The sequence below is a fragment of the Vanellus vanellus genome, assembly GCF_965231255.1.
Source record: "Vanellus vanellus genome assembly, chromosome: 3".
Classification (NCBI taxonomy): domain Eukaryota; kingdom Metazoa; phylum Chordata; class Aves; order Charadriiformes; family Charadriidae; genus Vanellus; species Vanellus vanellus.
Genome location: NC_138907.1, coordinates 10012896 through 10031704, shown reverse-complemented (window position 1 = coordinate 10031704; position 18809 = coordinate 10012896). Strand labels below are relative to the sequence as shown.

The following is an 18809-nucleotide window of genomic DNA, read 5'->3' as shown; positions in this document are numbered from 1 at the left end:
GGCAGTGTAACTGTCTCAGGTTCTTCTGAAAATCATGCTGTAGGAATCGGATCTCATAAAGCAAACTGAAATTATTTGTGATGCCAGGCAAGGATGAACCTGACCCTGCTATGGTTTGGCTTTACGTTCCCTGTGGATCCCCTGGGATGATACTGATGACAGCACAGAGACACTGGGAGCTTTTCAAGGTCTTCAGAGGGTTTCCAACAAATTTCTGTCTTGGAAGGGTAACGTTTTTCTCGTCACCAGTTATAGGTGAACTCTGTTCGACTCTGACAATTACATCAGCTGGGATTTCTGCAGGGCAGATCATCGGGGTCAAAGCAGCATGGTTCAATAGATGTCATTAGAGCTTTGTCAACTTAGAAAACCCCACAACTAGGCTCCAGTGATTTTAGTGGAGATACTAATGATTTATACTGGTACATCACTGAGATCAGGCTCATGGCCTCCAGAACAATTTGCCAGCCCTTTCGGTAGCGTGCAGGGAGGCCAAGGCATACTTGGAAATTCATGCTAATGAAGGAAACAGACTTTCTGAAAGAAAGATTGTTTATGCTGTTGCTAAGCTTCACTGCATGTATTGCAGTGTATAATTTATTGCCTGTATTATTTCTTATTTCTTTCGTAGCTGTAAAGATTATTCAATGATATTTTTGCTCCTCTAGCAAACAATGGAAATTGCAGCTCATAACAGAAGTAGAACATTTCCCTGCTTCACTGGTTATGTGATAATTAGTCCAAAAATATGCTTCTGCTTGCCTCCCAGCAAGGCCAGGGGAGCTGTTATATTAGCTGGTGACAAGTTACCAAAAGTTGTGAGAGAGAGACTGCTTTGTGTTTGGAGATGTCACCAAAGTGGAAAGAGAAGACAGGTAGGACCACCTGCTGTTCTCATTTCAATAAGAAATGTTAGGTGACAGAAAACTTCAGTTAACCCTGGGATAACTCCAGAAAGTCTTCCCTCATTCTTTACATATGGCCTTTTTTGCTCAGCAAATCTTTTCCGGTGTACAGCTTGAGTGGCAGCTGGTAAGGACCTCAGAAGATGGAATATAAGGTTGTACCATAAAGATACATGTTACAGAGAAGAAAAATTAGGGGAAGGACAGCAATGAAGTGTTGCTAGGATGACTGCGCAGTTTGTGCACATTTTACACGTGTAATTCCACAAATTTCAAAATCTTCTCTCTCATCTGAATGTTATATTATTATCTATTATTAGTACTAAGATTTGCTGCATGATTCTCATTTTACAAGTATGAATACTTTTTTAAAAAGTTACCTACTCACAGTAAATGTTTGTCGTGTTCTCTCTCCATCCCCAGTTTTTTTTAAACAAGCTTTCAGCTTCAGGCAGAGCTCAGACACTGAAACCATCAATTTTTTACTCCTGGCCCGCGTCTCTTGGTGGGAGTCCGATTTTCCTCACTACTGCTAATCAGGGACAAACCCACTTACATGAGATGATCAGCTCCCTGCTGCTGTAAATGGGATAATGCAGCTACACTGACCTTCATCAGCAGACATCGGCCAAGTATAAATGTACTGCAATATAAACTGATACGAGAGAGAGATCAGCTTATGTTTCTGTTCAAAGCACAACAAATCTCCATTTGCTCTCTTAGTTTTTTCTTTAAAACAATGTACTGAAATTCATAATGTACACCCCCCACCCCAGCTGCTATTCTCCTCTTTTATTAGACATATCTAATATGCAGACCTTGTTACTTCAGTTTTCTTTCTCGCTCTGATGCTGTATCTTGGAGAAATCAGTCCTGAAAATTGCTAGCTTTGTATGTATAGTCTGAGTTGAAAGAAAACCATGGAGTACATTGGGTTCAGCTTTTTAATTATCAGTTCATAATGAAGGGTTCTCTTTGTGGGGAAAAAAATAATTTCCTGAAGGTTGAACCTCTGCAGGGTTTCCAAGGCTTGGAAGAAAATATCGATCTTTTGACAATGAGTCTCTCTGCATTCACGGTGCAGAATGGAAAATTCCAGCTTTGCCATAACCCCCTGATCCCAGAAAAGCAAGTAGCTATACTGCAGCAAGCTGGGAGAGGGTGCTGGGAGAGCAATCCATCCAGACTGCGAGCAAGCACACTCCTTTCCATGTACATAAAATGCATTAAAAAGAGAAATGGATGATTCAAGCAGTAAAGCTCAGAAACTACAAAGAAAAATATGGATAGAAGTGCACTCCATATGATAGGTCATAGTTCAGCAATTTTTAGGAGAAAATACAAATTCTTTTTTTCTTTTGAAAGCTTTTTCTTCCCTGACCCCCCCTTTTTGTCTGATTGCTAAGCCCATTAAACTATTCGAGCAAAAAAACCAGCAAGTCAAAAACATAAAAGCCAAATTAAAATGAGTAAAACAATGCCAAGTTTTTACACTTGAAATGCTCAAGTGCCAACACCACCACCTTTGAGAGACTTTCTAATTGCTCCCAATTTTCCAAGCAAGATGTACAGACATTGCCAGGGTATGCAGGCATTTACACACTTGAGAAACATAAGCGGTAGGCTTTTAATTTCCTAAAAATAAACAATATAACTTAAGAGAAAGCTGCCCCAAAGTACAAATGTCACGAAACACCAAATGTGTGGTATTGGAACTGTACAAGGGTGACTGCACTTGCTCTGCCAGCCCAAAGCGAGTTAACAACTCATTCCTAAGAGACTTGTTTCATTGTGGTTTTAGGTCTAAATTGATCTTTCCTTCAGCTGAGTTTAAGTCCTTGTTTTTAGTTCATGCCCAAATTACTACCTACTGGGAAAAAAGGCCCCCGTGGACTCCAAGACACAGCAGATGCTGTCAGAGCAGGATCTCCAAGGACTCAAGGAGGCCTGTGCAGCTATGCAGCGAGAGCAGGAGAGGCAAAGTGCAGGTGAACCAAGCTCTGCAACCGCTGCGCTATACTTGGGCAAGGGAGGAGACGGCAGATTTTAGCAGCAGGAGCAGGAGTCAACCTTGCCCTTCAGCCAGCCGTCTCTCACGGACAGCAACTGCAGCCAGCTCTGTGTGAGGAGGTGCCAGCGCCTCTTCCTGGTTACCAAGTTTACCTTTTTACTGGTTACCTTGCATGTAACATGGCAATTTCTCATCACGTTTCCTTGCTTTGCCCTCTAGATATTCAGCACAGAATTAAAAGTGAACCTTAGGCAAAAGAGATGAACTATACAAATTCAAGCTTTTTTTTTTTTTCCTTTTATTTTTTCCAGTGCTGTGACAGCCTAGAACCACAGATTTCATGTGATAGCTCATATTTTTGTATTTCTGTGTTAAAAGGATTGGGGTGGTATCTCCTTTCAAATAAGGTTTCTGCTGCTCCTTTAATGGTCTCCCCAACCACTCATTCCTCAGTCTTTTCTCCCCTGTGTCTGGCTATTGATCCGCCCTGCACACGTCAGGCCTAACTCTACATTTTGCATTGGCTGGACAATCTTCTTTTGTCCCTCGGCCTGGTCATTGCTCCACTACTGGACCACTCCTTGCTTGGACAAAGTCATTTCTGCACAGACATTTTCAGACTGACATCTCAAGATCAGTCTCTGCACAAGTCTTTCATGGCTGCCATTAAAGATTTGGTTTCTGCATTCCCAGACAGCTTTTTGTCTACAGTTTCATCCCACTATTTCTTTTCTGAGCTCTCAGATCTCTCTCCAGCTCCACTATTTGCTGACTTCTAGCATCATGTCTGTGCACTGTCATTCTCTATGTCACTTTCCATTAATTTCTAGAAAATGCATTATTGCCACTCTAAAAACAATACGTTTCTGCTAAGCCCAACAAATATTTATCCATAAAAGAGAAAGTATTTTTAGAATTAAAAGAGAAAACACTGTATTACTGAGAAATCTATTTTTGCTCTCTGGGCATGATCCTAGGTTCACTGTTAACAACCGAACTGTTCCAATTTGACACTGTATCAACTATGTTGTACAGACTTTTTGCTTGTCTATTTGAAACACGGTTTTTAGAACCAGAATATTCCCACATACTTTGTCCATGCCTGCTGTTGAAAAGCGTGTAAAGAGCACATGCTGTCCCAAGATCATCAGCTAAAACATATATACAGAGCACAATTCCTTCAGAGAAAAAGGCTATTTTTCTTTACGGAAACATCCTACTGAGTTATTCCTCTTGGATGAGAATTTTGCAGTTAGGGCACAGGGTTTAATTAGCTGCTATCAAGTTATTAAGCGAGTTCCTAAGGAGTGAAACTGGCTATCCTGCACATTACCACTGTGGTCAGCTATTTCCCAAGTTCCTTATCCACAGTCAACGCCTTCTATATCCATTTATTCTCCGCCAAAGGTGTTTTGCTACTTGCTACAACAAATAGGTTTTCATCCCATGTTATTATTTTCAAAACTGAAAACACAAAAATAATTGTCTTACCCTTTTCTCAGATCATGTTTTTACCAAAATTTCCAGTTGTTGTTCTTTTCATTTAATTGCAAGCTAAACCACCATTGCTCAGCTGAAGAAGCCTGGGTTTCCCTAAGAAAGCCACTGACTGCAGGAGAATAGCAAGACCTAAAGCAGAGACACTGCAACGCCCACCAGCAAAGAGCCACAGCTTCCTGACCCCCACTGCCCAATGGAGTGCCACAAGCACAGCGTAAGGGCAGCGCACTGCGAAGGCAACCTTGAGTCTGTGAGTGCTGGGAACCCTTGCAGACACCTGGAGATAGGAGTCCTAGTGTCAACAGGGGGTTGGGGAGAGCCTGGAAGAATTAAGAAAGATAAAAAGCCTCAGGTCTGAAGGTAAGCCTGAGATAGGTTTGAGAAAGAATCAATTGACACAGCGCGTGCTGAGAATACACAATCTGCGCTGCACATGCTTTGAAGCACTGGATCAAATCACCTGTTATAAAGGAATTAAGCTGTTCCTGGAGGTTTCAAAGGCTAATGCATGCCTTGCCACAGCCCACAGCACCATGGCCCTCCAAGTGACAGATGCATTCTGCATCTTAATAGCAGGATTTAGAACCAATTCCCAGGTTACTCATTTCTGTCCTAAATCCAATATTGCAAGCTGCAGCTTATTTAACGTGAGGCAGTGCTGTCATTCCTCCACAAAGAGCCTTGTCACCTTTCTATTCCTTGCACAGGCAGTCCCATTTTCAGTCTGCTTCTTTCAACATGAAACGTATCATCTCTAAGATCAGCAGTTCAGCTGTACTCGTTCCACTCATTATTTAAAATTTTGTAGTAGAAGGACTATAACAATAAGAAAATCCACATTTTACAGAAAAGGTCAACATGTACTTACATAATTTGATGCAAGATCAGGATGCAGATAATCAATTCCTGCAATAAGATAATGACAGAACAGAAACCAAAGGTTAAGAGTTTCAAAAAAGATTTTCTAATGATCACAGAACAAAAAAAAAAAAAAAAAAAAAGATTCCTTTACTGCCACAGGAGAATGATCATGGTGAATAAGGCAACTGATTGAAATTAAATTCCAGTTTTTAAAGTGTGGACTTTTAAACTGCTGTACCATTTCTGATGCAGTCTCAGCTAGTTTTCAATCGTTTCTGTCAAAATCCATGTGCCAATTGAAAAGGTGAGCTCAGTAACAAAATGTATTGACCTGTTTTGTAGATTAGATCATATTTACTTATTAAGATTAGTTTAAATCACAATTTGTCTTTATACAAGTTCTATGATATCAAAGCATCCCAAAACTAACAAGATCAGTAAGCTCTGGATCACTACGGGATATAAAAAAGAGTATTTTTAACTACCCAAAATTGTAAACTAAGTAGACAGAAAATTAACTAAACAAGACTTGGGGAGATCACTAAGGCAAACGCTTTGGATTATGTGTACGAAAGAGAACTTTTAACATTGGATGAGACCATTTTAACAAATATCCGAGCACAGACTCTGCACCTTGCTACTGTGCTAAAGATGGTAAGAGGGCAACGGTGTGGAATATACTCATTCTAATGCACCAAATCTTTCCACATATGGCAAATACACAAATTCCAGTGGATGGTGTAACAGAAGCAGCAGATCTATGCTCAGATGGGATAAGCTGACCTATTACATATCCAGTTAAGATATAAAGAAACAGCCACCAATTGTGTTACATTTTGATCATTATTCTGCCCTGTGTCTCAAACCACCACACTGTTACATGCTAAATTTTAACTGCAAGGAGAATGTCGCATTATAGCGGTTATTCTGATGACACAATTACCTCCCATTATGTAGGGCCCTTAGCACTAGATTTGCATGAAGAGACTCTCGCACCTGTGGAGAGCCTTATTGATGCAAATGGCAGACAAACAACAGAAGACTCAATGAAGAATCATGTTATTGAGGTTCTCTCTTCCAGAGTTACTGGAAGTGAATATAAGGCAAATTACCCCTGCCTCTAAAAGCTCTATCTGATGGGCCAACAGCTTATTTGAGCTTCAGGTCAAAAAAGTTTGTCGTCATCCCCATCACAGTCATGCCTAGCTACTCTGAAAGCTAAGTCCCGCCTCTGTGAGTTCAGTGAAATTGTGATTTCTCATGACATCAACATACAGATGTCTGAGTCTATGTTCTTCCACAAAAAACTCGTCTTAGGAGTAAGCAGATGAGGAACCGAAATAAGTAAGGACAGATCTCAGTTGACCCTAGAAAACATATGTAGATCCAGACATTTTATTTATTTTTAGTATTAGTCAATCACCACAAAAGGAAAACATTCAAAATTTAGCCCAAAGGAAAGTCCTGAGAGACTGCACAGAATTCGTTTACTTCAGCAAGGAACCCATGGGTAGAACACCTGTGACTTCAACTGTACCTTTTATCTTCATCTTCCCTGAATTTAGCCTCAAATTAGTAATGTATTTAATATGCAGATCTTTATTGATATTCAGCATGAAAGTGTTTAATTATTTCAGCTGTCAAGTATGACTTTGAGAATAATGTAACCCAGAAAACATTTTCTTAAGTACTTTTTGCACAGCAATTACATCCCTCAGTCAGTGCCTACGGAAGACAAGGGGAGTCTTTCCTTTGGCTTAATGGCCATTACAGTGTGCCCTGGAAGATATCTGAGTGATAATTACAAACTACTCTTAATGCTTGGATATCCACGTTTCAGTATCCCTAGTGAAGACTTTATAATGTATTTTCCCTGCAGATCTCAAAGTCTTTATGGAGGTTAGTAGTCTCAGTGCTATAAGCAATCCATTATTACTTTTTAATCTTTTTTTTTTTTTTTTACTTGGATTACATGGAAAAAGCTACTTAAAAATACTAAAGTAGCATGCAGTCTTCACTTACCATCATCCATAATTCCTATGGTAACTCCCTTCCCTGTGTATCCCAGCTCCCATGCTTCAGCTACATTAAGGTCAAGTCCAGGAGTCCCATCTGCTTGACCAGTGTTAATCTAATACATCAGTGAAAAAGAAGAATAGGTTTTTTTACTTGATAGACACATTTCCACAGCCACTGAATTTTGCTTTATATGTTTGCATGTATCTTTGGTATGGAAAATATATCCCATTCGCTTTGGAATACACATCTGTATGTAATCATATCTACTGCAATAATGCAGTGGTAAAATGAAAAACAAAACAAAACCAAACCAAACCAACCCTGGATAAAAATCACTTTTTTTGAGGGTTTACAAGATTTGATTAAACACAATCTTTTGGATCCAGAAAAGAACTTTTCTACTTAAGCACATAAGGGCAGTGGGTCAATCCAGACAAAAGTCAGACCAATGGATTTTACAGAAGACTTTTTTAATGAGCAGGAAATGCTTTTTTCTTGAAAGCAGAGATCTACTGACATTTCTGTCCACTGGGTTTAGTACCAGAAATTACTTCTTTGATAACCAAGTTAGCCCTGCTTTAAGCAGGAAGGTTCACTAGATGAACTTCAAGGGTCCTTTCCAACCTTGTGTGTGTGATTCTATGACTCTGCAGTATGGGCAATCCCCTGTATCTTCAGGCATTACTCATATTCATCAACCTCATATGCAAATTTCTCAAGTTCTGTGGGAAAAATAATATGGCTTTTGCTGTTCCAGATGCAAAAGTTTTCAATTTTGTGTCAGACAGATCTCATTTCAAAACACATTTTACTGTACTTTAAAATCTAAAAACTAACCTTTTTTTTTTGTTGTTATTTTTACCACTGCAACATTTTAATTGAAGTACCACAGAGAAGTGAATTAATCCACACTTTAGTTTATCACTTCATAAAGGATGAAGTCCCATCCATGCTAATGTGCCCTCATTTGTCTGAAAACTCACCTTAGGAAAAAAAAAGCCACATTGTATGGATTCATAAAACGTAAGTAATGGATTAAAAGGAAACAAAATGAGAAACACCCTTCGTAAGTGAATAAGGCAGTACTGCATTTACTATTTCATCATAAATAGATCACAACATTAAAACTGACCAAAATTACTTTATCAAATTTTTAAATAGAAAAATATCATCTTGGCCACCTTTAGGTAAAAATTTAATTTTTCTTTTATGACTAAAGACTTCTCATAAAATATGATACGTTAACAATGAAACGATTTAGCAAAATATTAATTTCTTTTGACACTAGCTTAAGCCAAAAATTCATCAGTTTTCAACTGTTCTGCTTTTGACAGAAGAAAATAAATTAATATGCAAATTTCCATAAGAAAAGAAAAACCTCAACTTTTTCTAGCCAATACACTAGATTTTTTTGTTATAATTCTATAACAATATTTTACCTGGCAACAGCTCAAAGACATGATTCATATGCAGTTTTAGGGGTCACATCAGCACACCAGGAATGCCCACAGGACACCAATACATTCTCTTTCAAGCCTTCTAAGGATCTTTCCGTTGACTGAAAATGAAATTTAGCTCTTGAAATGTGCTAGGTCTTCCCAGCATAAAAAAGGTACAGTTAAAAACAACAGGACAGAGCCTTGGATCTATTCCCAAGTTCTTGCGATATATTTGGAAAGAACTCTTGCAAAACATTGCAATAGCACAGAATGGATGAATGCCAATTATTTAGTTATGATTACTGTGATTTTCTTTCAAAACTTACTAGGTACCATTGCTTCGTAAATAAAGGATCATTCATGTTGATGTCGATGTCATTGATGTCTCTATATCCTCGCTTCCTTCTGCTGAAGCCTTCCTGTTGCACAGCTTTCTTTACCTGGAAAGGTTAATTTTTGTATCTTTAGCTCAACATTCTTAACTGCGGATACTAAGATTTTTTTAGCCTTGTTTTCATGACAGATAAAGATTATGAAATCACGTTATTTGTGTCTGTGTAATTCATTTGCAACTTCTAAACCTGTGGCTAATTTCAGTCCAAATTTGCAAAAACATAGAAAGCTCAAGGACTACTACGATGGCTACATGTGGAAGAGACACTCAGAAGTGTCCCATCTGGAGAAAAGCTACAGCTTAAACATGTTTTAGATACCTGAGAATTTGTATAAGAAAGAGCCTCTATTCATGTATCATTAGTGTCATGAATCTTCTTGCTGTATTTTTCTTTTTTTTATAGCCACCAATATCAAAACATTGTTGTTATTAGAAGCTAAAATTATTTAACTAATTCCCAATATGACACTGTTCCAAGCTGCAGGTGTTTGATAAAATGAGGATGCAGGTCTCAACCACACTTTTACTTTTTCAGATTTTTCTTCAGGGCATTTTCAGGGTATTAGATAGCCTTTCCTGCCAAAGAGATTTGCTGGGAGAAAAATATCTGGGGTTCTGTGCTTTCATCATACTCCTGAGGTTCTCAAAAACATATCTTGTAGAGCTATCTACTTCCAGGGATTATCCTTAAAATAAATAATTGATAACTAAATACATTGGCAAGAAAAACAAAATGGCAAAGAAGCCACTAAACTGACCAGACTGGCTAAAGCGTAAAATATGAAAACATTGGTTATGAAACATAAGTAGCCATAGTTTTTGACAGATCCTTTCCTTTATGAATAGCAAATCCACAAAAATGTTTAACTAAGCACTGTAGAAAACAAGGAAAGTTAGACACAGAAATATCTGTGAAGGCATCTTAGTTGCACCCATGTAAAAGAGCACTCATAAAGGATATCAATGAAGAGTTGTAATTGTTATTGTAACACGTGCTAACATATTCCTAAACCTTGCAGAAGTGCTGTCAAGTTTGCCATACTCTTTTTGTACTCTTTAGCCTAACACTTGAAACCAAGATAGCATAAGTCCCAGCATTTAATTTAAAAAAAAAAAAAAAAAAAAAAAAAAAAAATCTAGCCCTCTTGATCAAAGAGGAATGCTTAAAACCATGAACTGAGTACACCTCGAGTTGCAGCAAGAAGGCAGCAAAACCCGTAACATTTCCTTAGGCCTTTTCTTGAAGAAAAAAAATGCATGGTTATTAAATAAATCTAGTAACTCAGAGAACCACTTCTGCCTGTGTGGCTTTGGCATTTCTGATTAAGAAGATGTATACAGGAGTTACACCGCTGTGTTGCAGTAACTCATATACTGTCAGTCAAAATCAACAGCAGAGAAATTCATCCAAAGACTAAATCAGATCTTGGGTCAGCTGAGTCATTCTTGGAGGTGTCTTTCTGTTTCCATTAATTAAAGCAGGAGCCTCAAAAGACAGTGCTCAGTGAGGTGCCTAAGGCTGAGATGAAACTGGGATCTAACCGATGGAGGCTAAAAGCTATTTTCCTCACAGCTATATTGCTTCATTATAAGCCTGAAAACCTAATACTGATTCATAGTGAGCAGGATGGGGCAGGGTGCCCCAAAAAGGCAGTCTCAAATGTTTCTAAAAATGTACTTGTATGAATTCTAACTCCTTAACTAAAGGTACAAAATGAAAAAAAAAAATGAATTGGTAGGTGCTTTCATTTATACACGTGTTTCCATTACTTTTGCAGGTTCATTAAAAGCAGAGCAGATTGAAAAGAAAGAAAAAAACCTATTACAAAATAAGCTGGAAAGAAGACAGTGATTAAATAGGACCCATAGTAGGTGTACTTACTGGCACCAGGTATCTGTACAGAGTAAAGAAAGGTGTAAGCACACTGTTTGATACCTCTAAGATAAGGCTCAGTGATGCCATGGAGACAACAGAGCAATCACCTGTCACTACGCCTTCCCCCGTTACCACCCCTGCCTCTCTGCTTGCGACTGCAAACCCCGAGCTGTCACCACAGAAAATAATTACGAACAGAAGCCAACCCTCACTTAGAGGGATGCCAGAGAAAAAGATTTCATGCGTTTGTGCTCCCACGCAAGCTTGCTGGCTCTGCAGGACCCGCTGCATTAAGGCACTGAATTAGGATTTAGTACAAAAAGGATTCCTACTAATTAAAAAGCAATGCTTTGGAGCCCTGGCTTTTCTTTAAGACAACCCAGAGGAAGTGGGGGAGCAATTTGCAGGAATAGCACAGGCTGGTTTCCCTCTTCAGCATCATCTCATTTGTCTGATTTGTTCCATCTTCACAGTAAAATAGAATTTCTTTTTTGTATTATATTATATTATAATTTCTTGAGACAACGAAATATACCTTTCAAGAAGGTATAACCTCCTCTGAACTAAAACCACTCTGTAGGCTGTTTTCTGCACATTTCACACGGAGAAAAGGCATACAAGGATGTTACCATCCAGACAGGTAACAGTCTCAGAAATGCTGAGGCCTCTTTTTCACTAGAGAAACAAGGGGTTTTTCCTTGTGTTCAGTAATGATGGTAACTCATACAATCACAACCATAAAAGATTAGGCACTTCTGTCGTGAAATGAATTGAAAGGTTTAGGTAAGGCCTTGGTAGCTTCTCACTTACATAAGCTACAAATTGCTTCATTCAGTTGCCTTCTATAACCCTGCACGATGTAAGAACTTGCCTTTCTCCTGATGAAAATGTGCCCAGAAGACAATGGTCCCAAGATCAGATAACATCCATATATCCCAGAAAAAAATCCCCAACAGAACAAACATCATTGGAAAAGGATGATGCAAATCCAATTATCTGAGTGGAGAACTCCCTGTTTAGGGCTGCAGATAGCCGACTCGGTAGAATCCTAGTCTTTTTGCCAACTGGATATCTGCATTAGAAAAAAGGTGCTTTTCCAGAGCTGGAAACCTGTGCTTTTATATCTAGTCTAGATCAGGAGAGGGTCCACATCTAATTTTGCTTCTACCTTACAGTTTTCTTCTTGAAGAAGAGCAGGCCTCCCTGTGACATCAGTAACATAAATGCATTAAGTATCAAATCACAGGTAATATGTTTCAAAAACCACATATGAGAGAGAACATCTTTGCATGTGCAACAGCAGATCATCACTGGAAAACATTCTGATCTTGTAACAGCCATAATCCCACGTACTTGTGTAAAGTTCAGACCTGGAATTCAGCCCACAACCCAACACACGACGCAACCTCATGCCATCTTTTAAATACTTATTTCTCTAACTGAAGGAAAACCAGTGTTAATAAGACTCAGGCTTCTGAGAATAGCATCTCTCAATGATTTGAGCCTGTGAAGTATGTTACTTACTAGACCCTAGTGAAGGAATGAGATTTTCTTACTAAAATAGCATTAATTTTACCGTCTCAAAATTAGGCTTGTTTATCAGCAATAACAGCCTTTTGTTTACTTCATTCTTAATTCATTTATTCCTTCTTTGTTAGGATACAGGATTAAGTAGAGAGCAAAATCTGAGCATCTACTTTATTAGCATGTGACTAAATCATGTAAAAGTTACTAGCTGTGTTGTAATCAGAATGAGGGTCATGTATTAAAGAAGGTAGCCCATGGATGGTAAGATCCTTAGAAGGAAAAAAGGTTCAAGTATTGATTTTTATTATACTTGTACTTATGCATGGCGCATAAAGTCACTTGGATGATAATAAACCAGCAGGATACTGATGCAGAACAAATTAACAAAATAATCAATTGACTGCAATACTGCTCCAGGAGGGCCAGAAACCACAGCACTCTAACTGCGCTCTATGCTCCTGTGAATGCCAAGATAATCAGCTCCTCGTTTTGACAGAACAGGGTTAATTGTACTGGTGAGCTCCTGCAGTTAAATGACTCTGTTATATTGAGCATAAATGACAGATTTACTAAATTATACCAGCGGGTGCACAGAAGTGGAACAGTACACACAATCCCCAACCTCAAGAACCAAGAACTTCAGAACAGAAGAATTCGGGCCAAATTCCACAGGAAAAAGGCAGTCCCACTGATGACATCTAGTAGGCGTGGCTCTTTAAAAAAAAAAAAACCAACAAAAAAAAAAAAAAACAACAAAAAACCCCCACACATAGCGGTGAGATGATCAAATAAAGGAAGCAGTGGTTCTTTTTTCTCTAAAGCCTAAGGGTCAACACATGTCTGTTCCTGAAGGTGAAGTAAGAAGTTGGGAACTGATAGCCTGTATTTTTGAAGAAGTCGGGCTGGTGGTTGGACTTTGGCCCTATGAATTGTACAGAAGATCAGTCTCCAATGAAGGTGGTTTGGAACAGTGTACATGAAGGTATCATCAAATAAACCACCTTCAGTTACTGGAAAGCTGTCCTGACTGTCGCTATCATTAATTTCTGATATCCAAAGAAACACGGTGGCAAAAGACAGAGGCAGAAAAGGTCAAGTGAGCCCTAGTGACCTGCACACATAACTCCCTTTAAAAAGTAACTCCTCTGCTCCTAAACCCTGTACAGAGTTAATGAGCAAGTGTGTCTTTTTCATCCCTAATTTCTAAGTAAACACAAAGACATTTAATTTTACTATCAACTCCATCCATGTAACATAAAAGAGGTATATCTATTAGAGAAATACTGACCCCATTCACAGAGTACACACTCATCACCTGTACTGTGGAACAGCTGGTGAGCTCTGAAGATGGCAGATGAGCGCCCATCTCACATTCTTCTACATTTTTGTTAAAGCTCCAAAGTAACCAAGTTTTGTGTGACTCTCCACTACAAAATAAAGGGAATAATGCTGACCCTCCTCACTAGCAAAAAAAAAAAGTAGACTTACTTGAACTGTAACTACAGTCAGATGAACCAAACAAAACTGAAGCACTTTTAAATGGCAATGGGGGCAGTTCATTTCTGCTACTGAACTGATAACCTGGGGTGGTGAGGCTGGTAGGCTCCATCCAGTCAAAGCAGTTCAGAGAATTGATGCCTTTGTGTCTTCACATAGCTGGATCCATCTGCTTGGTTTCAAACTTTATGAGCCTGATTCAAGGCCCAGAAGGAATGAGCAGGGCTCACAAGTGTCACTGCCCACCTGATATTTATTAAGAAAATGACAACTTCTCCTCTCAAGCAAGCTCATAACTTTCAAAAGGTTCTCACGGATCTCTCCATATATAGCAACATTGTTAACCGTAGGTGTCTTTGGCGGATTATTCATAACAGAGTCTCCAAGTGCCTTTTCTACCCATATACATCAATCCCTGGGGAGTTTTCTGTCCAGGGCCTCTTTCCCCAAGCTATCTTGCCACTCCTTGGTAGATGCAGTTAGAGCCACTACAGCAAAGATGAAGCAGCTGTTAAAGCACAAGTCCTTCAAAAATTTAAAGTTTATCAACACAAACTTCCCTGCCATTTCAAAACAAAGAACAGAGGAAGATTATTTTTTTCAATTTGCAAGTAAAAATGCATTTCTTTCCATCAAAATACTTGTACCACTCATTTTGTACATTTTTAAATGGCTATTTTCATAATGACAAGCATAGACAGCATAAGAATTGCTTTGATTTCTAGGCAAAGTCATGTCCACTGTACAATATGTCCATTTTTCACTGTTTTTAGCCATCCCTCTACCTTGCTGTTACTTTTTTGCTTTGTTACTAGTTGGAAAATTTCTTCACCGAAAGAGTTATCAAACATTGGAGCAGGCTGCCCAGGGAAGCAGTGGAGTTGCCATCCCTGGAGGTATTTAAAAGATGGGTAGACATGGTGCTGAGGGACATGGTTTAGTGGTGGTTTTGGCAGTGTTAGGTTGATGGTTGGACTCAATGATCTTAAAGGTCCCTTCCAACCAAAACGATTCTATGATTCTGTGAAACAGTGTCATTGGATATCACGGACCTGCTGATTTTTTTGCTTACACTTAGATGTTACGGACAAGCTCTATTTTTCCACTTTCTCTAACCAGCTCCATTTGCCTGCCCAAACTTTTCCAAGTTTATATCGACCATCAGCAGATATTAAAGCCTCTGGATACTTCTGCTGTCCCCAGTCATCCCTCTTGGGGACTCCAGCTTGTGCTCTTTGAACTTTTTTCCCCCCTCTCTGGACACGGCATTAACATATGTCACATTCCCAGCAGAACAAAACAGGGACAAAATACTGCACCATTAAACCCTGACAAATGACTGTTACTGATTGCCTTGCACAGCAAACCCCAGCAGTGTTGGGGCTGCTCAATAACTTCTCTACAAAAATCACTGAAAGTCATAATACCAGAGGTACCGCCATTTAGGAAACTGCCCCAGAAGTTCAGATCAATCAGACAATAGTAAAATATGAAGGTGAACAGCCTGAACTCAAAGGTTCCACTCAGACAATTAACCTTTCTTGATGGAAACGCAATTTAAAGAACTCGTGTTTCAACCAAGTACATATTTTAAAAAAAAAAATGTGCCAGAACTGACTTGCTTCTGCTTTATTTTGTGACCTTTTGTTTTCCTGATAGTAGTTCAGCGCTTGGTAAATAAGAAGCTTTCAAAAATAAAAGAAGAGGAAAAGAAATCAATATTTTTGTCCATTTAGCAGGCCTCTCACAGTTCACTGACATTCAGGAAGCAGTGAGTAAAGAGACAAGGAATCAATGTGTAAGAGGAGGCTGCAGATCATATTCAACCTGCTCAGCTAAGCAATCAATAGTGCTCCTCTAGCTTCTACTTTGAAATGCATGTGAGTTTCTCAGGCTGCAATGTAAAATGAATGCTGAGTATGGATAGTCTGCAATGGAAAACGCCAGTTTGGTAAACCAGAAATTTTCACAGGATCATGCTCTCACAAAGTGTTTTTGCTCTAGGATTGAATTTATTAAGGGCAAAGACTGAAACAGATAAAAAGCCCTGGATTATCTTGATATGCAGTGCACCATCTCAAAGAATAAGCAAACTGCTTCACACCTACACTATCTCCTCAGTTCGGTATGAGGGCCATATCAGGATCTACACTATCACAGGTGCTGGCTATTCCAGGAACTCTGTTCTTATTTCCAATTTTTTCACTATCTAGACAAGCCAACAAGTGAGCAGGAGCATTTCTGAAATCTTAAGAAGTTCCAAAAGGAATGAAAAACTGCTTTTCATTCTACACAGAGAAACTGACATTACACTTTATGGTATATAATGACAGAAAAATCAAAGTAATTTATATTTCAAACAATGTCTTACTGCAAGACAGCTGGATAGTCACTTCAGTTACAAAATCAAAAATCTCTGTAGGAAAGAAATTCCCCAGAGATGGGCTATAACTGCATGCATTAGTCTCTCCAGTGGATCTGGAGAGACTTCAAACCACAGGGACACTTGATCAGCAGCTTGTGGGCAAATTTTGCACTCCGCTGTCTCACCAGTTACATTGGACCACAGAAATGATCAGCCTCTCCAAATCACTCAGAATAACCACCTCTCAGTGCAGGTGTAAACAACAGCATGCCTGGTGACAGAAAAGAAAATCTGGCCTCATGCACGTACGGCATTATCAGCTGTAGATCCTCCCTTCTTACCTGCAAAATTAGTTGCTACAAGTCAGTTTTCTCTTTTCTTACATCTCCTTGGCAAGTACTGCAGATATACCTTGCTTAAAACATCATGCTTGGGGAAAAATAAAAAAAAAAACACCAAAACCCACCACCTCTTCCTCAACAGTAAAAGTCTTTTCATGGAGTGATTTTCATTTATTAAAGGCCACCATCAACCTTTAGGTGATACCCAAAGTAGGTCTAAGTTCTATTTGCAGCCCCTCTGCAGTATAAAAGGGTTTTCGTTTAAATGGGAATCAGGCCCAGTTCATCTTTAAGATTGCAAACCTTTTGGCATTGAGACTAGCTTTTGGATGTATCTGCAGTACAAAGAAGAGGGATGCTCACATGATGCTGAGTCTTCTAATTTAATAATTCCCCCTTTGTCATCATTTCTTCATTTATAACTTTGAACCGTTTCTCATATTCCTGGGCAGTCTTCCAGCAAAGACTTTCCTCCTGCTCCACAATAGTTCACTGGTCCTACAAGGAGAGAGGTACTAAAAAAAGGACATTATATAAAGGTGGACTTTGAAGATTCCATTAGTACGGCTGCTGCTTCCACACAAGCGATGAATATCTGATACATCCCTAGAGGATGCGAGTGCTCATAGGCTAAAGATTCCTCTAACTCTGTTGATTTTAAGTTAATTTATTTCATGAAGCAAGTCTCCAGATAAGTGGGGACTGTGGGAAAATATCACTTGGAGAAAAATCTGTTCAGTTTGGTTTGTATGGGAAGACTCAACTGAGAGGTAAAGTTATTCTCTTTGTTGAAGTGGACCCTTGACTCACCCTGATGCAGAAGAGACTTCTTGTAAATATGTGAATATTTGTGCTAATGCCCAAACACGTTTCCAGTCATAAAGCATCATTTGTAGTAGCTTTACTTCTAACTTCATGTATTTCCTTTCTAAAGATGCCAATTTGCTTTACAGACATTAGGTGTACTCCATATGAACAGGCTGGAAGTGCCTTGCAATATGCCTGTGTAGGTGTGCACCATCATTTAGGGAAACTGAGTCAGCAGAGGATAAGACTTTAAAGTAAGTCTGCAGCATGTGCTGAAAATAGACACCCCGTCTCCAAAGTGATTCCGCACTTAAAAGCTGGCTTCTGACCTGTGCTATAGCTCGTCATACATCTACTTTATTCTCCACAGACTCCTTCCCACTCAAGTTTCATCTAATAGCTCATCGTTCACCTTGAAACATCCACTTGGAAAAACATAATACACGTTTTTCTCTCATGGAATCACTGGCACGGATCATCCCCTTCCCACGTTAACAGTAAATACACCATAATGTGACACTTGAAGAGCTGCATGTTGCCCTGTCCTTTATGTGATTTATTTTGCTTTCAATGCATATGTACTCCTTTTCTAAACACCTTGTAAGTCAAAACCAAACATTTTTATATAGCTGCCCCCCAAGCCCAATGATAGTGTTCAGTCATGGTAACCATTCCTCTCATGCAGTAGGAAGTAAAAGTTTACTTCAGCTGCATCTGCCATTTATGGCCCTTCTGAGCAGATGGGCCCCCGCTGGATCCAGTAGCAGTGAAAAATTTTCATACAAAACTGTTGCCAGAATCTCAGCTGAAGAGCAGCTTCCCAGAATAAAACCTGGGCACTAGGAGGGAAGGAAGGCAGACTAATGTCAGTGCCCTTATCCTAAATGCAGTGCGTGAACCAAACTAAAAATCTATTTGGCTTAAAATCATTTAAGAAAGTCTGAATTAAAACAGTTACTTAAAACTAGCTGTGGGTCCTCAAAACCTGGACTCATGGGTTGACAGTGAAGAAAAGGTTGGCTCCACCATGCAGAACCCAGGCTCTCTCAAACCTGCATTCACAAAGGGCACTAGTGCCTTTTGATTTCATTCTCCTGGCTGCAACCACTGTGAGTGCCCCACAGAATATAATCCTTCTCTTTCGTAACCTATTCTGCACTGTCATTGTTCAAAACTATTTTTCCTGTCCCTATTCCTTCTGCTCTGTGAGCAAACGATGCAGTTTGAATTTGGGGAGAATACCTCCTGCAGAGGCACCTCTTTCATT

The 18809-nt window shown here is 39.2% G+C and overlaps 1 protein-coding gene across 1 annotated transcript in view; it reads right to left on the bottom strand.

Moving 5' to 3' along the window:
- Positions 1 to 18809, bottom strand: part of PCSK2 (proprotein convertase subtilisin/kexin type 2) — a 108820-nt gene that overhangs the window by 47469 nt on the left and 42542 nt on the right. The window contains exons 3-5 of the mRNA XM_082481437.1: positions 9062 to 9175; positions 7300 to 7408; positions 5285 to 5322 (exon numbers count right to left, since the gene is read on the bottom strand). Of these exons, the coding sequence (XP_082337563.1) occupies positions 5285 to 5322; positions 7300 to 7408; positions 9062 to 9175 (261 nt within the window). The remainder of the gene's footprint in view (positions 1 to 5284; positions 5323 to 7299; positions 7409 to 9061; positions 9176 to 18809) is intronic.